This window comes from Vanellus vanellus (genome assembly GCF_965231255.1).
Source record: "Vanellus vanellus genome assembly, chromosome: 5".
Taxonomy (NCBI): domain Eukaryota; kingdom Metazoa; phylum Chordata; class Aves; order Charadriiformes; family Charadriidae; genus Vanellus; species Vanellus vanellus.
Genome location: NC_138910.1, coordinates 23,039,708 through 23,057,087, shown reverse-complemented (window position 1 = coordinate 23,057,087; position 17,380 = coordinate 23,039,708). Strand labels below are relative to the sequence as shown.

Sequence of the window (17,380 nt, the reverse complement as noted above, 5' to 3'; positions counted from 1 at the left end):
AAAACAGTTAAATATTTAGCTCTGTTTGGTTTTTACCACTAGGAGGTAGAAACCCAAAGTTACAAAATCCTAGCATTTCCTACTTCATAGCAAATACTGATCAGTCTGCTAAAATCTAGCAGTTATTGCAGAATGCATTGCTGCCTGAATTTTATTTCATTTGTACTCTCCAGAGTTCAAGAATTACTCCTTTTCTTTCCCCTACCCAGCAAAACCCTAGGACTGAAAGGGCTCTGTAAACACAGTAAATATAGTTTACAATCTGTTGACTGTAGTCAACATTTTTCCTGCTGTATACATTGTGTGTCAAAGTGGCCCCTCAGCATCAGAGCAACCATTTAGCATGCTAATGTGCTTTGCCCTGACCCAGCATATATATTCTCAAGAGATCAGTACCTAATTTATTTTTCTATCTGGGTTCAGAAGATTGAGCGTTAGGAAATGTATGTCACCTTGCATTAAAACTCTGCACTTCTTTTTAACTCTAGCTAAGGAACATTTGCTTGAAGGACAAAATGACATCCTGCTGAGACTCACAACATTGGAAAGAAACACAAAAAGCATACCACATACTTGTGACGAGGCAGTAAATTAAGAAGAAAAAAAAAAAAAGAAAAAAAATCATATTGGGCATTTCAGAGCCAGCAAAACTGCTGATGGAATGCAAGATACCTTAATATTTATAATTCACAAATTAACCAATTTACAAATTTTCACTAAGATATTTTTGCTTAAGTAGTTCAGCAGCTCGCCTCGAATAGATCATAATATTTCATTTTTGTAAAACTTAGATCATTACAAATATCACTGTAATTGTTAAAGGCTACTATTAACCTGGAACAGAGGGATTTATTTTTGTTCTTTTTGTTGAAGTCCAGCCTGAAAGGCAGTGAAGATTCAAAAATTTCTTGCATGGAGTTCCGCATCAGGAGAGATAAACCAGAGCCTCACACTGTGATAAATGCTCTCAAGACAAAGATGTAGAAGTAGCTATTACTAGGAGACAAGAATGCCTACGGAGTTGACACTGTATGTAACTACACAACAACACATTTTTGAATCACGTTCTCCTGAGATATTTCAAGAGCTCTATCTGCTGCTCTTAGAACAATGTTTCTTGGCTTATTTTTCTACTTTTTACGTTTGTCCTGCAGTCAAACAGCTAAAGACAGCACAGTGGATTCTGTTCCATCCTAGTTCATTAACATAACTGTTTCTAAATTTCACTTAATTACTTCCAGGCAGGCTTGAACAGCAATGCAGTTTTGCAGATGTCACAGAATATAAATAGAAAGTAAGAGGGGGCACAAATGGAAAGGGATAAATAATCAGAATTTTTTCTACAGTGGTTATATGCAAGAAAATGCCAACCTTATTTTCAGATTCTCAGATGAATTTGTGAATTCCAGTTTAAATAAATAACTTTTGCTGGTAAAATGAGACACATTTAATATTGAAAAATGAACATGGGTAACTTCCTTTTAAGCCCTATTTCACAGCAGCATCCCAACAATCAAACAAGAGGAATGCCTCACAGGATTAACAGGGGCTCTATACACTTTAATAAAAACTTCGGAAAATAATAAGTTTAATAATGAATAATAAAATAATCTTTAAGCTTTGGCTATTTTCCATTATTCCTATCATTTCTAGACACATTTATTTTCAGACTATTTTCAGTCTTCTACACTGAGAGTTACAGTTTTAAACTGAAAGAGGGTAGACTTATTTTAGGTATTAGGAAGAAATTCTTTACTGTGAGGGTGCTGAGACACTGGAACAGGTTGCCCAGGAAGTTGCGGATGCTCCATCCCTGGAGGTGTTTAAGGCCAGGCTGGATAGGGCTTTGAGCAACCTGGTGTAGTGGGAGGTGTCCCTGCCCACAGCAGAGGGGTTGGAACTCGATGACCTTTAAGGTCCTTTCCAACCTAAACCATTCTATGAAAGCTATTGTGAAATTTTAGAAGTGCTATACCCACAATTACACCAGTTGTCACATTTCACCACTGAATCACATCCACATTTCATAGACAGAGAAGTTTTAAAAATTGGTGATGGTGATAATAACAATTTGCCCAAATGACATCATCTGAATCAGTGACAAAGGCAGGGAGCTGAGGCCTCACCGCCCCTGCATTCTGACAGTGTTATACTGTTACAACAGTCAATCAAAATTATGAAATAAACCTAGTGCTAAATTTCAACCTGTAATAAAAGTAATAGGTAATAGAGTTTGAATGTCTGAGAAAGGAACTAATTTTAACTGACTAATTTTAGTATGAGAGGATTTTTTTTGTTTTTCAAATTTAATACTTCAGCAAAGTTATGATACAATTCCTGAATAAGTAAGATTATTAAATACTAATAGTAGTAGTTTTAAACTGAATCACTCCAGAAAGAGTAGTTCCAGAATTCTTACCATATCTTGTGTTTCAAAATTAAAGTAACAATAGTTTCTGCAACTTTTTCAGTGATTTGCTGTAACATATAGAGACTGCATTCACAGCTGAACAAATTACTTCAGTTAAAAAAAACCACAACAACAAACTAGAGCAAACTGAAGAAAATATTCCTGGCAAATCATTAATCTAGGTATTTAAATAAATCCTACACACTATAATGGAATATGTACTTCCGTTCTGCAAGCTATTTTAATGCCAATCAGAACACAAAAGCTAGTTAATACTGGACTATAGTACAAATTCAGTGAATTTTCATCATAAACTCAGAAAACAGTATGGCAACCTGGAAGGCACTGAAAAAAAGTTAGTGGAAAAGCAAAGCAAAGCAATTATTCAGCTAACACAATTCTGGAATTCTTTTAAGTTGTTGCCAAGAAATGTCTTAATGCAAAACAACTTTATGAAAAGTGTAGTCCATTAAGTTGTTTCTATCTACTGCTGTGCATGACCTGGTATAATTGACAACAAACGCTACATTTTATGTTGAGATATCTGAAGTTATTAATTGTTTAAATACTAAGAAATAAACAATTTAAGTGTTGCATGCCCAAGAACTTTTAAACGCACAATCACAAGCAGAAAGGCCCAGGTCTACCTGTTACAGAAATTAAGAGTTCTTTCTAATATTTGACATACGTAGTTAAGTACAAGCTAAGTGTTCCCAGTCCTCAACACAAGTAAATGCTGTGTAGTTTACTGATTTAACCAGCATGCTTCATCCAGAAATCAAAGCGGTTACCTTAAACATAGCTTATGAAACTCAAGCATGAAGTATTTATGCATACGTATATATATGAGCAAATACAGCTATGACAGGTAAATATATATAAATACATGTGATTTCATATACAAAAACATCAATTCTAAAGTTGCAATATCAAGAATTCAAAATATAGGTGACTGCAGAATCAAAGTTTCCCACTTGCTTTCAATTAGCCATGACTGTAAAAGGACTTAATTTTTAATAAGTAGAACTGCATGTTTCTTCTTCCCTTCTTCCTTACTTCAAAAAAATAGATTAAAAAGAAATAGCTACCTATTTAATAAGCATGACTTAAACTCATTTTCCATCAGTGAACTTTGTGTTTTATTGCACACTCTCCAAACATAACACCATATATATAGTCATTAATTTGCTAAAGAAATTTCAATGACTGTTGTATCCAAGACCTTCATAAATTTGAAGGAATAAATCTTCTCAGCAACCTAGGAACTGAAGGGAATGTAACAATTTCTAAACCCAGACATTTTCAGCAAAAACAGTTGTCAAAATATTTCTAACCAGTGCTTAAACTCAAATCAAAACTACATAGCAGATGATGATTGAAAGAGGGGAAAAAATAAGATTCCTGCTTTTTCTTATCTTTCAAAAGAGCTAATTTTCAGTAGAGTATTCCAGATGATTAAAATATTTTCCACTCCTCAGTTAAACACAAGCAAATTAATCAAGATTATGTGCTTCTACAGAACAGAACTTGAAAGAACTTATTCTCAAGGAAAACATAAGATGGTTCTGCTGTAAAGCCTGTACTTGAAACAGAATACAATGTTATCATTTGTAACAACTGAGATGACCAAAAAAGTATGCTTTCCTTAATTCTACAGACAAATTTAAAATGCAAAAATTTTACCCTATCAAAATGTGAGGCTTTATGAAGAAATAATCCTAAATATCATCATTACAGATTAAAGAAACTGCAATCTTTAAAAAAAAAAAAAAAAGGAATAAAATTATGGCCTACAGATAATATGTTCTCTTTTAAGTATTTTCAAGATAATTTAATCTATTCTTTAGCAATTATGTATTCAGTATTATCTGTCCTAGAAAACACAACTATAAACCTCTTAAGAAGTATTTAGTGAACAAGTGGAATCTGAGGGGAGTTTTTTTTGTTTGGGGTTTGTTGTGTGGGGTTTTTTTAAACAGTTTGAGTAAAAACCTTAATACTAACATGGAAATAAAATTATGAAAATATTTAAAAAAAAAAAAAAAAGCAAGCAGTCAACCGCACAAAAACTTACCAACATCCATGGCAGTTTCCATGAAGCTTTTCTGCCTTGAGGCAAATTCAGCCAACAATTTCTGTTGCCTTTCTCTGGCCTTCTGTCGTCTGAGTGAAAGAAAAAGCGGGAAGAGAAAAAAAAAAAAAAAGAGTATATGTAATGGACAAAAAAAAATAGTTTACAATGTCAGGCTAACTACAGTCACCACCTTCAACAACATCATTCAAAGTTCAAGTTTTCTCTAAATAAAGGATTAATTTTCAAGCCTAGAAAAGGAATCTCATCCTTTAGAAGCAGAGTTTTTTTAAGAAATTTAGAGTTATTTTCTTTTGATTCTGAAAGAAAGGAATAAAATCCTGTCCTAAAAAAACCCTTCAGAAGACCAAAGGATCCTTTCACAGATTACGACATAGCATCACAAGAAAAAGAACCCAAGACCTTAATCTTGAAAGTTATTTGTCTGTTTCATAAAGGAAGAATAAGAGTGAAATGTCAATCACTGTACAAAAACAAGTACTCTTGTGAGCAACCAATTTTTACAAGTTATTAAATAATAATAATAATATCATCACCATCATACCTCACTCACTTTTGATACCAAGCTTGATGCCAAGGGAAACAATTATGAATAATTTTCCAGCTAAAGGCTCCTCATACTGGTTCCTTCTCCCCCACCTCCACCCTAGATACTGCTCACCAACAGCTTTTATACCTGGACTTAAAGAAGGTGGGGATCACTTCCAGATTGAAGACCCATATCTCCCTGGAACCAAGCTGACTTCACTAACTTTTTGCTCATCATTTAACACAGCTCAGAATTTACAAAGGGAATACCTTAGAGACTCATTCTTATCTATCCTTCTATTTAAACTATATTAGTGATCTGTCCAAGGCTATTTGACAAGCTATTCTATAACTTCCTATATATATGTACTGCAGCAGGTAGAGGAATATTGATAGATGAAAAACATAGAAAATAGACATTGATTTTCTTCTTCCCAAGGTACCAAGAAAGGATCTTTACTTAGAGAAGAGTATGCAAATAGAAGAAATGGGAGAGTTCAAGTGGGAAAACCAAACAAAACTGCCCCACAGCTGCTCATCACATGACATGTGCAAAGACCTACGTGCCCCATGGATGAGGGCTTTCCGCAGCACCTCCCCAGTGCAGCTAGGGAAGCTCTATCAGAGCTACAAACTCTGTGCATCAGCATTTACAACGAATTGCCCCCCCTTCCCCCCCCCGCTCAGAGATGATTCAGATAACTAAAAAGGGATTTAAAAACATCACTTGGCATCCGATATGCTGATGGGTTGCTCTTTAGTCTCCAGCACTGTCTGATGATCGCTATCCTGGCACAGGAACAGGCATATCCAGGCCCAAAGCAGTTAATATACTGTAAACTGCTATCCTGAGGTGGTCTATTTATAAGTCAAAGCTTCTAACTTGTTTTCTTAAAGGCATCTTAAAACCCCAAATATCTCTGCCCATTTATCTGTCACATTGTACAGCTACCATTTCTCAAAATAACTTCTATTTACAACAATCCTAAGATTCATTATTCTGAGGATCATACCAGGGCATTCATTAAACCTGTTTTTATTTATTTCTCCCTGCGAATTTCTCAATATACGCCTTGACTAAAAGCAGAGTGACTGTAAATAAAGGCCTTTAATAAGAAGACATAAACAAACTCTGACAGATTCAGTACAGCTCAGTAATTTTCCATGATGGCCCATGGGAGTATGACACTGCAATTGAAAAAGTACTGCAAGCAGCTCAAGCTCTCTTCCAGCTCTGTATTTCGGTTTCTATGGTGACAACCCATTACCTAAGTGATGCCAAGTTTGTCACTATATGTAACCAAAGTAACCAAAAAGGGGGATCACTGAATGCTTACAGTCTGCTTGATCTTCACTAATATAAAATTGGACTTGGGGGAGAAAAAGAAAAACAATCAAAAACGAAAGTAAACATTGCAGCACTGTCAGTCTATTAGATTAGTTATTTCAGTTATCATACTGTCCATGAATAAACTTCATGGGTCCCCAATGCCATTATGGATTTGAGGAGAAGAAAATAGTCACTCAGAACAACAAAGAACTGGAAACATTTATTTTCATCATTACATTAGCCCCAGAACTTAACTGAAAATTTAGAGTGCCCACAACAGATCCTTGAAAATGTCACATCCTTTATAGGGGGAAAGGAATGACTTTACCCTTTTCTACATGAAAAGTTACTTGACTTATTGATTCTCATGCTTCTCCTGTACATAAATCTGGCACTACTGAGTACCACAATAACGAGTAGGTGTCCAAGATATAGCTGTGTTTTATCTAAAGCAGTCATTCAGTCTGTCATTTTCTGAAAGACCATTTCACATGCTAACCCTTGGCTCCTTCTCTCATTTACTGAACTATTACAAGGGATGTTGAAAAATAAACCGTTAACTGACCACTTGTAATAAAAAATTCATTTTACTTTGTAAAGTACATAAATTATAAAGTATTGAATCTATTTGTATTTTTTTCATGCTTAATTTTTAAGTACAGGGTTGGTCTTGGACATATCAAGAGAGAATTTAGTGAAAAATTTATTTTCAAATAAACAATAATAGCAGGATAAATAAAGGTAATCCACAAACCGAGTCAGATAGCTGCAGGTTTCTACTCAAATTTCTAGAACCATAATCATATAGTCTGGTTACATAAACCATTAATACATCAAAAAAAATGCATGGACAAGCACTCGGGAGTATTCTTGTCCATTCCAGCCTGTGCCCTGTCTCTATCGACCATAGTAAGTTCTGTGACCTGACCACCCCACTCTACACACCAACCTTCTAACCCTATCCACCGCTACCTCACTTCAAATTCCATGTTTCAGTCTTTTACACTAACCAGTTACCAATCTCTTCCCAGTGCCCCACTCCAGCCAACTCGTCTTTCTGGCTGACTCTATTACACCCCCCAAAATGCCTGTCTCTGTCTTACTTGTGCCCTCCCAACATTTGCATTCCTATTCCACATTCTCCTTCTCCTACCAGCTCCCAAGACCCCATTCTCCCCCATTGAGATTTTCACTAAAAATTGGTTCGTTCATTTGCTACTATTCTCTGAGTATTTCTGTCCTGACAGCCCAGTTCTCCCCCAACATTCCTAACTTACCAGCTTGTCTTCCCACATTAACTATTCACTTGACCTGGCACCTTCCCTTTGCTTACTATTACATCAACCAGAAGGTTTCTCCTTCCAGTCCCTGTCTTCAACTCTTTGCCCCTGACAGTCCTAGTTTTCACCTCTACTTTTCAGCTTGAGTTGCTGTCCTCTAGGCATCTGAACGGGACGATACCTCTTTTGTAGGACTCGCATGCCAACACAGCAGTTGCTGAAAGCAGAAGAGAACCAAGCTCTCTGCATTCAGTTTCAGTAGTGCTGGTATTCTGGGTGCTCTCAGGACTCATTGTGCCCCAACTTCAATCTCAAAACTGTCTGAGCTTTTTCCCAAAAAGAAGCACAAGACAGACATCTGGCATGCAGGTTTTCAGGCCATGTTATAAGAAAATATGAATATGATTTTTAAAAAAATATAAACTATGAAAAAAATAAAAACATAATTTTAAAATTTTGTGTGTCAGACAAGCAAAAAAGGCAGCATTACCAAACCCACATACAGTAAACAAACAAAAATAATCATGCTGTGATGTGTGCAGGTGAATGAACAGACAATACTAATAAAAAAAAAAAATTCTGACTAATCTTGAGATTGCACAGTTAAGCCTCAAAAGTTAACACCATCTTAATTCTGCGCTTTTGTACATATGAGTGGCATACATGGCAACATTAAGGGCGAGCGTGTATATTACATTATGTCAGAACACTTTGATAATAATTTTAAGATATAAATTAGCAAGGTGCAGGTTCTTACTCAGTACCAATGTAAATCACGTATATACAAAATGGATAAAGAAGAGAACTGTAGAATTAAGACTTATTCTTTTAATAAGTAATTCATGCAAAGACCTAGAGACAGATCAATCAATAGATGCACATATTGCCTTTCCACTGCCCATTTACTTTGTTATTTAAGTTACCTTTCTTCTTTATCCAAAGTTTTCTTCTCTGCAGAACTAATCTTTTTTGGTGGGACAGGAGGTGTCACCTTTCTGCATATCTCTTCAATTATACGTTTATTCAACCTGCTCTGTACAGCAGCTTTCAATAAAATTCTTTCCACTGCCGTCATTCCATCACCGTGAGAGTATCTTGGAATTTCTGGGTGGATTAAAACATCCACATCATCCAACCAAGGAGGATAGTAAGAGTTTTGTTTTCCTGAGAGTTTGTGATGCAATTTAATCAGCAAGGACAGTATACTTTCCTTGACTTCTAGAATGGCTGTAGTTAGCTGTGGAGTTGCACCAGGTGCTGACCATTTCATTGATGTTTTGGGCCGAACCACTTGATTTGCCTCACTGGTGTTCCGATTGATGATCTCCTGAAATTTCTTTCTTCGTTCTGCGACCAAACTGAACACTTGAGCTGTCCCCGAGTTCTTGGAAAAAAAATTACAAGGTTTAATTTAAAAAAAATACAACTATAAACAACATACATTTATAAAACTATAGAAAGTATTTCAAACTAGGAGGAAAAGTACAAAACATTTGAAGTTTCCTCTCCCCTTCCAGAATTCACTGAACTTTGGTATAGTAAAATACTAACCCTGCATATCATGTTTTTATACAAATCTGTTATACACAGCTGCATAAAAAGCCAAGAAAAAAATGACAAAATCATCCATACCAAAACAACTAACAACTGGTGTTGCTCTAGTCAAACTAAGTATTCTGTTCACCAAGTAGTATTTCCTTACTTTTTCTGGAATATTCATAATTTTGGTATCTTTATAGCATTTAAATGTCTTTAATAAAGTCTACTGAGCACTGCTGCACAATGAACCTCATAATCCCACAAAAGGGAACACAGGTGAGCCCACACATCCCCATGGGCATTGTCAATTTTGTGTGCATTTATTAGCCGAGAGCCCTAAGCCACGTAGCCGTATTTGCAAGCAGAGCGTGCTATGCAGGGCACATGAGCATGAGTGCAGTTACTACATTAATGACAAAGCCCATTCCGATGTTTCTATTCTATGCTACCCTTGCTTTCAGTCCCAAATTTCGGATACGTGGAAGCAACTTGCATATACTGAATCCATGGCAGAGAGATGCTTCCTGAACGTTTTGAACATGACATTCAGAAAGCTTTAATATCTTACCCTCTCCTTCTCACAAGGCTGGGCAACCAAGAGATACCAAATACTTCAGAGATCAAATATAAAAATGGGATTCTGACAATCATCTCACCTACCTTCTTTATGTTTTAATCTATTTCATCTCACCTACCTACTTTAAATTTTGATCTGTCTTTCTAACATCACCTTGCAAAAGTAATATCCATTGTATTTTACTACAACTGGCTTACAATAATCTGAAGTGCTCCTTATGCGGAGATTATATTATCTATCAGCTATAAATCTTTCAGTATCCCACAATTTACATGCTCATTTTGTTTTCACAAAAAAAACCCAAATAAATTTGCCATTAATAATTCCAAATGCACTTTCAATGTAAGGTTAAACTTACCTAGATTCAAGAAAGCTAGGAGTACTCTACATTATTAAATGTTAGTAATACCTTGGCAAGACAAAACAGGCCTAAACACAAAGCTCAAGCAGTAAGCTATCAATGACATTTCGTATTTGATAGAAAGCTTTTATTTCAAAATATGTATTAAAAACATAAGGGCATTTCTTTGCTTAAAAGTCTACTACCTAAGATTACAATCAAGAATATGAAAAAAGCATGAGTCCTTGCAATATGAATTAAATTCAGGACAATTAGAAGATTTCACTGAACGTTAAGGTAAGCACAATTAAAGCCATGTTGCTAGTTAATTGCTTAGGAGAACAAACTGCACACAGATCTACCTCTCTCTGGAGGCTCTTCCGCCTTGAACTCTGGTAGATTGAGGACAAAAAAAAGTCATTAAATACATCATTTGGGAGGAGGTACCATTTGAAATAACTTTTATTTCTGTTATCAGTACACTTAGGAAAGATTACTGGAGAAAAAAAAATATCCTAAGAAACTCATAAAAAACATAAAAAAAAATAATCCTAACAAAAAAATCCAAAACAGGCAATAATTTAAACTAATCTGGGAAAACGACCAGTACTTGTATATACTTACTTGTGATGAAGCTAGACCATCAGAACTCGTACTTGCTGGTGGTTCCCTTTTCACCTCTGGAGCAGTTTCTGGTACTCTTACTCGGACATAGTTAATGAAGTGACGCATGTTAGAAACCAAGTTACTACCTGGAAACCAACTATCATGGCAACGCTCTTGTCCACCTGCAGCTTCCTAAAATAAAAATAAAACATTAGTATGCTTTCTTTTATGCGTTACAATAATTCACGTTGCTTTTATAACTGTGTTGCAGAGGCCATCATCTCTCCATGAGATCGGAACAACATGTGGAAGAGTATGCACCTCACTAAAGCTGATATACCTCTTAAAAATTATGATATGATGCCTACCATGAGGACTACAGGTCTGATAAATACATAATCCACACATTTGATTTCAAGATAATCAAATACATGCCATCAGCGCTATCTAGCAGAAGTAAAAGGAACTACTTAGAGTAATCCAAAACTGTACAATCTCAGATTAATACAAAAAATCTGAACTATACAGAAGTCAATCTCTGAAAAAAAAGTGGCAGATCCTTAGTCATATAAGCGATGTTAAACAGTAGGGAAAATTGTGAAAGTCATATACCATAGGGGAATCTGGAATCACAAAAATAATGGCTCTTTTTATTCAAATTCGCATCAAAAGCATAGTTAGTATTTTGGCTAATTCACATATTTTAGAAGATATAGTGTTTTAGCAACAAAATACTCGGTGATGAAGGTTTCAGTTGAAAATCTAGAAATTTAAGTGACTCAGACTCAAACATTTAAAATTTTTTTTTGCACCCAACAATTTCAAGTACTAATTTACAGAGTAGTAAAGATCTAACCAATCTGTGTTCTCAGGTTATATGTACAGAAACTGTTGAAAAACGTAACAAGATACCATACTCCTCTTCCCAACAGTATCCAATTTCCTTATAATTTTGCTTAGTTGATCCCTGCTTAAGTAAATAAGGATGTTTTATTCTCATTCCTATGGTATAATTATAATTTTAATAAACATCTGTTTACATCATATTAGGTGGTATTTATTCTTACCTCTTCGTCTGACTCTTGTTCTGGAGAATTTTCTAACCCCAGCTCAATCAAATACAAAACCATGCAAAGTACGTGTTCTGATAAATTCTGATGATCCATTAATATCTAGGCAGAAAAAAATACGTTCACGTCTTAGAAGGTTTTATCTTTGATACTCTCACAATCCCTAATACAAAAACCAAAACCTGCCAAAACCACAAGAGATATCTCTAACCTAAACTACAAATTTTATCTCAGAGCATGACCTTCCAGGTTAGCCACACTAGGAAAGGTAGAAGATCTCGAGCCACATATGTGATTTTTGCATGGTTTTTTTTTCCTAAATTAATTCATTGTGCTCACAAGAGATGTATCATGAGACATGAGTATCAGTTTAAAAAAATAAATTAAAAAAAAAAGAGTAGACAGGCAGAACACCATAACACTTGCTACCCTAGTGTATTTTTGGTAAACACTAGCATCAATTTGAGCATTTAAAATAGTTTTATTTTTGTTGCACATTAACACTTTCAAAGTTCTATCATGTGCATAAAAACACAGTTAGGAAAAAATTATTTTCAAGGGCAGTGAATTGGCTATTCCTATTACAATTACAAGCACTATAAAGTTTCTATAGTATCTACTCTGAAACATCAGCAAGATATTTTAAACTTCACCCTTGTCATGACTGAATGTTCCAACAAAACACCCAATTACTGATTACGCTATAGGATCCAAGTAGGCCAAGAAAAATAAGAGTAATAACATTAATATACCTTTCCAATAACAGTAATGGAACAGTACTACAAAATAAGACATGTAATTTTGGATGTGACGAATCAACAGAAGTGTTGTATTTAAAAGACAGGAAATCATTATACCACTCAGTTTATTAAGACTTCAATATATTATCTAATGCACAAAAACAGTGTTCTGGATAACACACTTTGGACTCTTCAGTTTTTATTTATTTTTTTTTAAGATGATTAAAAACTATTTCGAGGTTTAGAAAAAACTAACCTTTGAGCATCACCACAAAAGCAAAATTTAATTTTATGTTTCTTTCCAGTCAAACAAACTTATACCTTAAAATTGTTACTACTTCAAGCTGCCATTTACTGTAAAACCAAAGGGTCAGATAAAGCTGCACAAATACCACTACTGTCAGCTACAAGCAAAGAGCTTCATCTAGCCGTCCCTCCCTTTTCACGTGATCAGTCACCATAAGGTCTCATCAGGTCCTAGACCTATAAGCGATGTCTGGATAACTGGGAATGCCAGAAGGGTTAACATGAATTTAGTTCACAACCATCTTCACATAATCTTTTTTAACTACAAATAATAAATAGCCTTCTCTTTAGATTAATAAATGCCCATATCTTTCTTCTAATACAGCCTTCAATGCATTGAGAGGAAGGACCAGTGCTTCTGAAATGAAAAACCAGGACAGATTTCCTCTTGAGAATATTCTCATTTAAAGGGAAAAAAAATGGCAAGAACCTGCAAATAACCAAAAAGTAAATGAGAAGAGATGTTTAAAATTTCACTGTAGGCAGGCTACTATAGAAATTAATATTTTTAGAGTGTAGCCTTGTAAAGTTTTAAATACAAGTAGGTTTTGAAGGGGCCAAAATTTCATAAGTAGATACACCCATTAGAAACATCAGAGAGAGAACGTTCTGAAAACAAATATTGTTCTACAATAGCTTTTCTAAATTACGTTTGAGCAGCAGACTTAATCAAACCCAATCAAATCTGAGATTACAGAGATTATTTAATTAAAAAGGGCACTCAGTATTACATTAATATGAAAACCATGTGCAGTTGTACCAGTCAGAATCAAAAGGCATGTTGACTAATGCTTCTGAAAAGTCAAATCATCAAACGTAGTTTACTGTTCTTCTGAAGCCAGTCCAAAAAATCAACAGAGATACAGAGGCTGTTATAAATTGGCAAAATTTCACAAATAGACAAAATATCATTTAAGGGAATCCCCGCAATCAATCACTATGTAATTTCTACCATCCATGAATCTGATAGAAATGTATTCGGCATTTCAGCTAAAACAGCAACCCAGAAATTGTAAAATTCTGAAGACTTAAGTCCCTGAAGCTTCTTAATACAGTAAGAGGGGAAACAGCCAAAAACCTCATAAGCAAGGCAGTAAAAGATGACACATTCCTTCCCCACATTCTCCATTTTTGTTCCATGTCAAAATATTATTTCATCTTCTACATAATCCCAAACTCTCCTTTTCTGCAGCAGCCTTGCTGTAAGTCTCCTGTCTAGTACTTTCTCCAGGTATGCTCCTTCCGCAGTCTCCACTACATACTACCACATCTCAGCCTTGTTCTTCACCCTGCAGTAGTCAGGCAGCCCTGCTGCTGCAGCTGGCTGGGGCTTAGCAGGGTTAAACATACTGCACACAGCAGCTTCTCTGGCCAAAATTATGGAAATCCCTGGGAAACAAGGTATTGCCACTCCACACAAAGTTCTAGTTAGCTCTGGTGTGGCATGCCTGGTCTGGGGCTGACTTTCTTGGGACTTCAACAGTTAAGCAAATAAAATAAACAGCCACTGAACATGCACACATTGTAACTTTGCAATGGCTACAGTTTGGCTAAATTCAGATCCAAAATCTTGATAAAAGAACACTTAAAACATGGGAAAGGGGCATGTATTTTGTCCTTGCTTCAGTCTTGGAAACTCAGGCCAGAACAGGCATTCAGCATGAAAAGTGTCAGCCATTGGTTAAATTTCAGCAAGATAAGGAACTAGATGTCTGACAATGGGTAACCCTGACCAACCATTAGATGGACTACTGAGGTTCCAAAAGGTATAGCTTCATTCGACAGTCTCTGCACATGAGATTCAGTCTTACCCATAATAGAACAAGACATGTTATGAAAAGGGAAGAATTAGTAGTAAAATACAAAAATTTTTATATTTTTAAAGTAGATTTTTGAAATTGCACCAGTTAGACAGCAAAACCTACAGTTTACTGAAGTCACAAATTTGTAAGCAATTGGAAGCTATTGAGGTGAAGATCTTTTCTGTCATAAAGGTGAAATCTATTGAATGAATCAAAGAATGGTTAGAGTTGGAAGGAACCTTAAAGATCATTTAGTTCCAACTCCCCAGCCACGTGCAGGGACACCTCCCACTACACCAGGTTGCTCAAAGTCCCATCCAGCCTGGCCTTGAACACCTCCAGGGATGGGGCATCCACAGCTTCCCTCGGCAACCTGTTCCAGTGTCTCACCACCCTCAGAGTGAAGAATTTCTTCCTGATCTCTAATCTAAATCTACGCTCTTCCAGTTTGAAGCTATTACCCCTCGTCCTATCACTACATGCCCTTGTAAAAAGCCCCTCCCCAGCTTTCTTGTAGGCCCCCTTCAGATATTGGAAGGCCACTATAAAGTCTCCCTGGAGTCACCTCTTCTCCAGGCTGAACAACCCCAACTCTCTCAGCCTGTCTTCATAGCAGAGGTGCTCCAGCCCTCTGATTATCTTTGTGGCCCTCCTCTGGATCCTCTCCAACAGATCCACATCCTGCTTGTGCTGAGGACTCCAAAGCAGGATGCAGTACTCCTTGCTCCTTTCAGAGAGACAGTTTCTAATGAATTCAGGTAAAATCTTGTTTTCATTCCCCTTAATGATATACTGACAACTTACAAGATACTTCATTAGAAAAAGAAATCACCTGAAACAACTCTGTGGAAACAAGTATGGCTCTTTGTTAATACCACACAGTTATTAGTATACTTAACAGATATTTTCTATTCAACACAAGTTTAACAGTGAAACAAAACAAGAGCTTTAGGGGAGCTGGGAGCACTTAAAAGAGCACAAAAAGAAAGTCTGCCCAGGAAAGCACTACTCTATCAAACCACTTTTTATAGTCCCTCATCTGCCTCTGCAGCATGTTGCTTTGAAAGCACTTTGCACACAAGTAGATAGACAGATTCAAAGTCCCATTTTCTGATGAATGTACTCTTCAAAAAGGGTGCACTTCTTTTAAAGAGGGCAGCCAACTATCAAAGACAACACCAAACACAATTTAAAGGCGTCAATTAGTCCTGAAAAACAAGTGCTATAACGTTATCAAAAGCCAGAATGTATCTGGGAAGCAATGTTAGAACCAACTGCAGTTATGAGACACATTCAGCCTTGAGGGTCTAAAGCCATCAAGGCTGCATATATTTGAACAGGCTGCTGATGCCTTAAAACTCTGCAGTGGGAACCAAAAGAATACCATTCACACCACCATGCTCCCCAAAACCATCGTGGAACAATCGAAATGTGAACTCTGATACTTAGGATAGTGTTCTTCTATAGGAAAGTAGGACTGCTCATCCACTTGGGTACCTGACTTAGTGTACGCATATATGTGAAATAATCATTCATGAAATAATGAAAATTGTAGAAAAACATCATGATACTAGACTTAGAAAATGAAACAAAATAAAAACATTATATAAATTTGAACCTGAATACCGTAAATAATCTATTAAAAAAATAATTCTAAGAACTCCTGTTCTAAACAAGTGGAAGTAAAATACTGGACTTAATGAGAATTATGACTGTACCTTGTAAAGAAGCGTGAACAGCACGATGTGCAGGGTTTTACAGTGTAAAAGCTTTATGAGACCTTTGTAACTTGGATGTAGTGGTGTTCTCTTCTTGTAAGGAGGCCATGGGTTCCCAGGGAATTTACCACTTTGCTTTAAACTGTTGAAACAAATGAGACTTATGTTAAGCACTGCAATAATGTAGACAATTGCCACTGTTATAGATAACTATTCTGCCCTCTTTTTGTTTTGACTGACTTCATAATTGATGAGCATTTCTAAGCCATTTAATTTATTTAAGCAATATTTCAAAAATTGTAATGCATACACAAACTGAATCCAGTCTTATTTTTCTGTGGATTACCACTGATTTAAATGACCTTTACTTATAAAGTTAAATGAATTTTAGATTACTGCTATGAATTTAAGAATTCCACTTTCATTCTATGAGGCACATAGAAGAAATGGAAAACTTTTCACTTTACCCAAATCCACGTTAGTCAGACATCCAACACAAAAATCTCACATCTGTAATCTGAATGGATTACTGGCAACACTAGGAAACGTTAGACATAATTAGCTATAGTTGACAGCACCAGTGTTATCGTATCCATGAACTTAAAAATTAGTGGTAACTTCAACGTGGACCCACATTTCTAACAACAAGTTGGAATGCAGTGCAGTAGACAACACAATTCTTGAAAAGAATACTACCTTGCTCAAAATCAGTTACAGCATATGTTTATGATGAGCCTTTGACTTAATGGGATGAGCACAGAGGCAGAGGATTATTTCACTAAGTCTATTATAAGGGGTTTTTTTAAACTTGATTTTTACTCCCAAGGTGTGAAAGAAAAGACAACCAAATTAAATCAGCTGAAATAAGATTCTGTAAGGATAAGAAGCTGTAAGGGATGGAATGTTAAGGAACAGAATTAAGACCAAATCATCTTGCTTCTAAGAACTTAAAAGGGTACCACAAGTTTTTTTTCCTGTATTTAAATCGGGATTTAATTCACCCATGGTTTCTATCATGGATGAATACATAGAAAAAAAAACA

The 17,380-nt window shown here is 35.8% G+C and overlaps 1 protein-coding gene across 1 annotated transcript in view; it reads right to left on the bottom strand.

Annotated features, from left to right (window-relative positions):
* Nucleotides 1–17,380, bottom strand: part of UBR3 (ubiquitin protein ligase E3 component n-recognin 3) — a 121,788-nt gene that overhangs the window by 57,320 nt on the left and 47,088 nt on the right. The window contains exons 20-25 of the mRNA XM_082484547.1: nt 16,339–16,480; nt 11,770–11,874; nt 10,721–10,894; nt 10,459–10,488; nt 8,564–9,024; nt 4,485–4,573 (exon numbers count right to left, since the gene is read on the bottom strand). Coding sequence (XP_082340673.1) covers nt 4,485–4,573; nt 8,564–9,024; nt 10,459–10,488; nt 10,721–10,894; nt 11,770–11,874; nt 16,339–16,480 — 1,001 coding nt within the window. The remainder of the gene's footprint in view (nt 1–4,484; nt 4,574–8,563; nt 9,025–10,458; nt 10,489–10,720; nt 10,895–11,769; nt 11,875–16,338; nt 16,481–17,380) is intronic.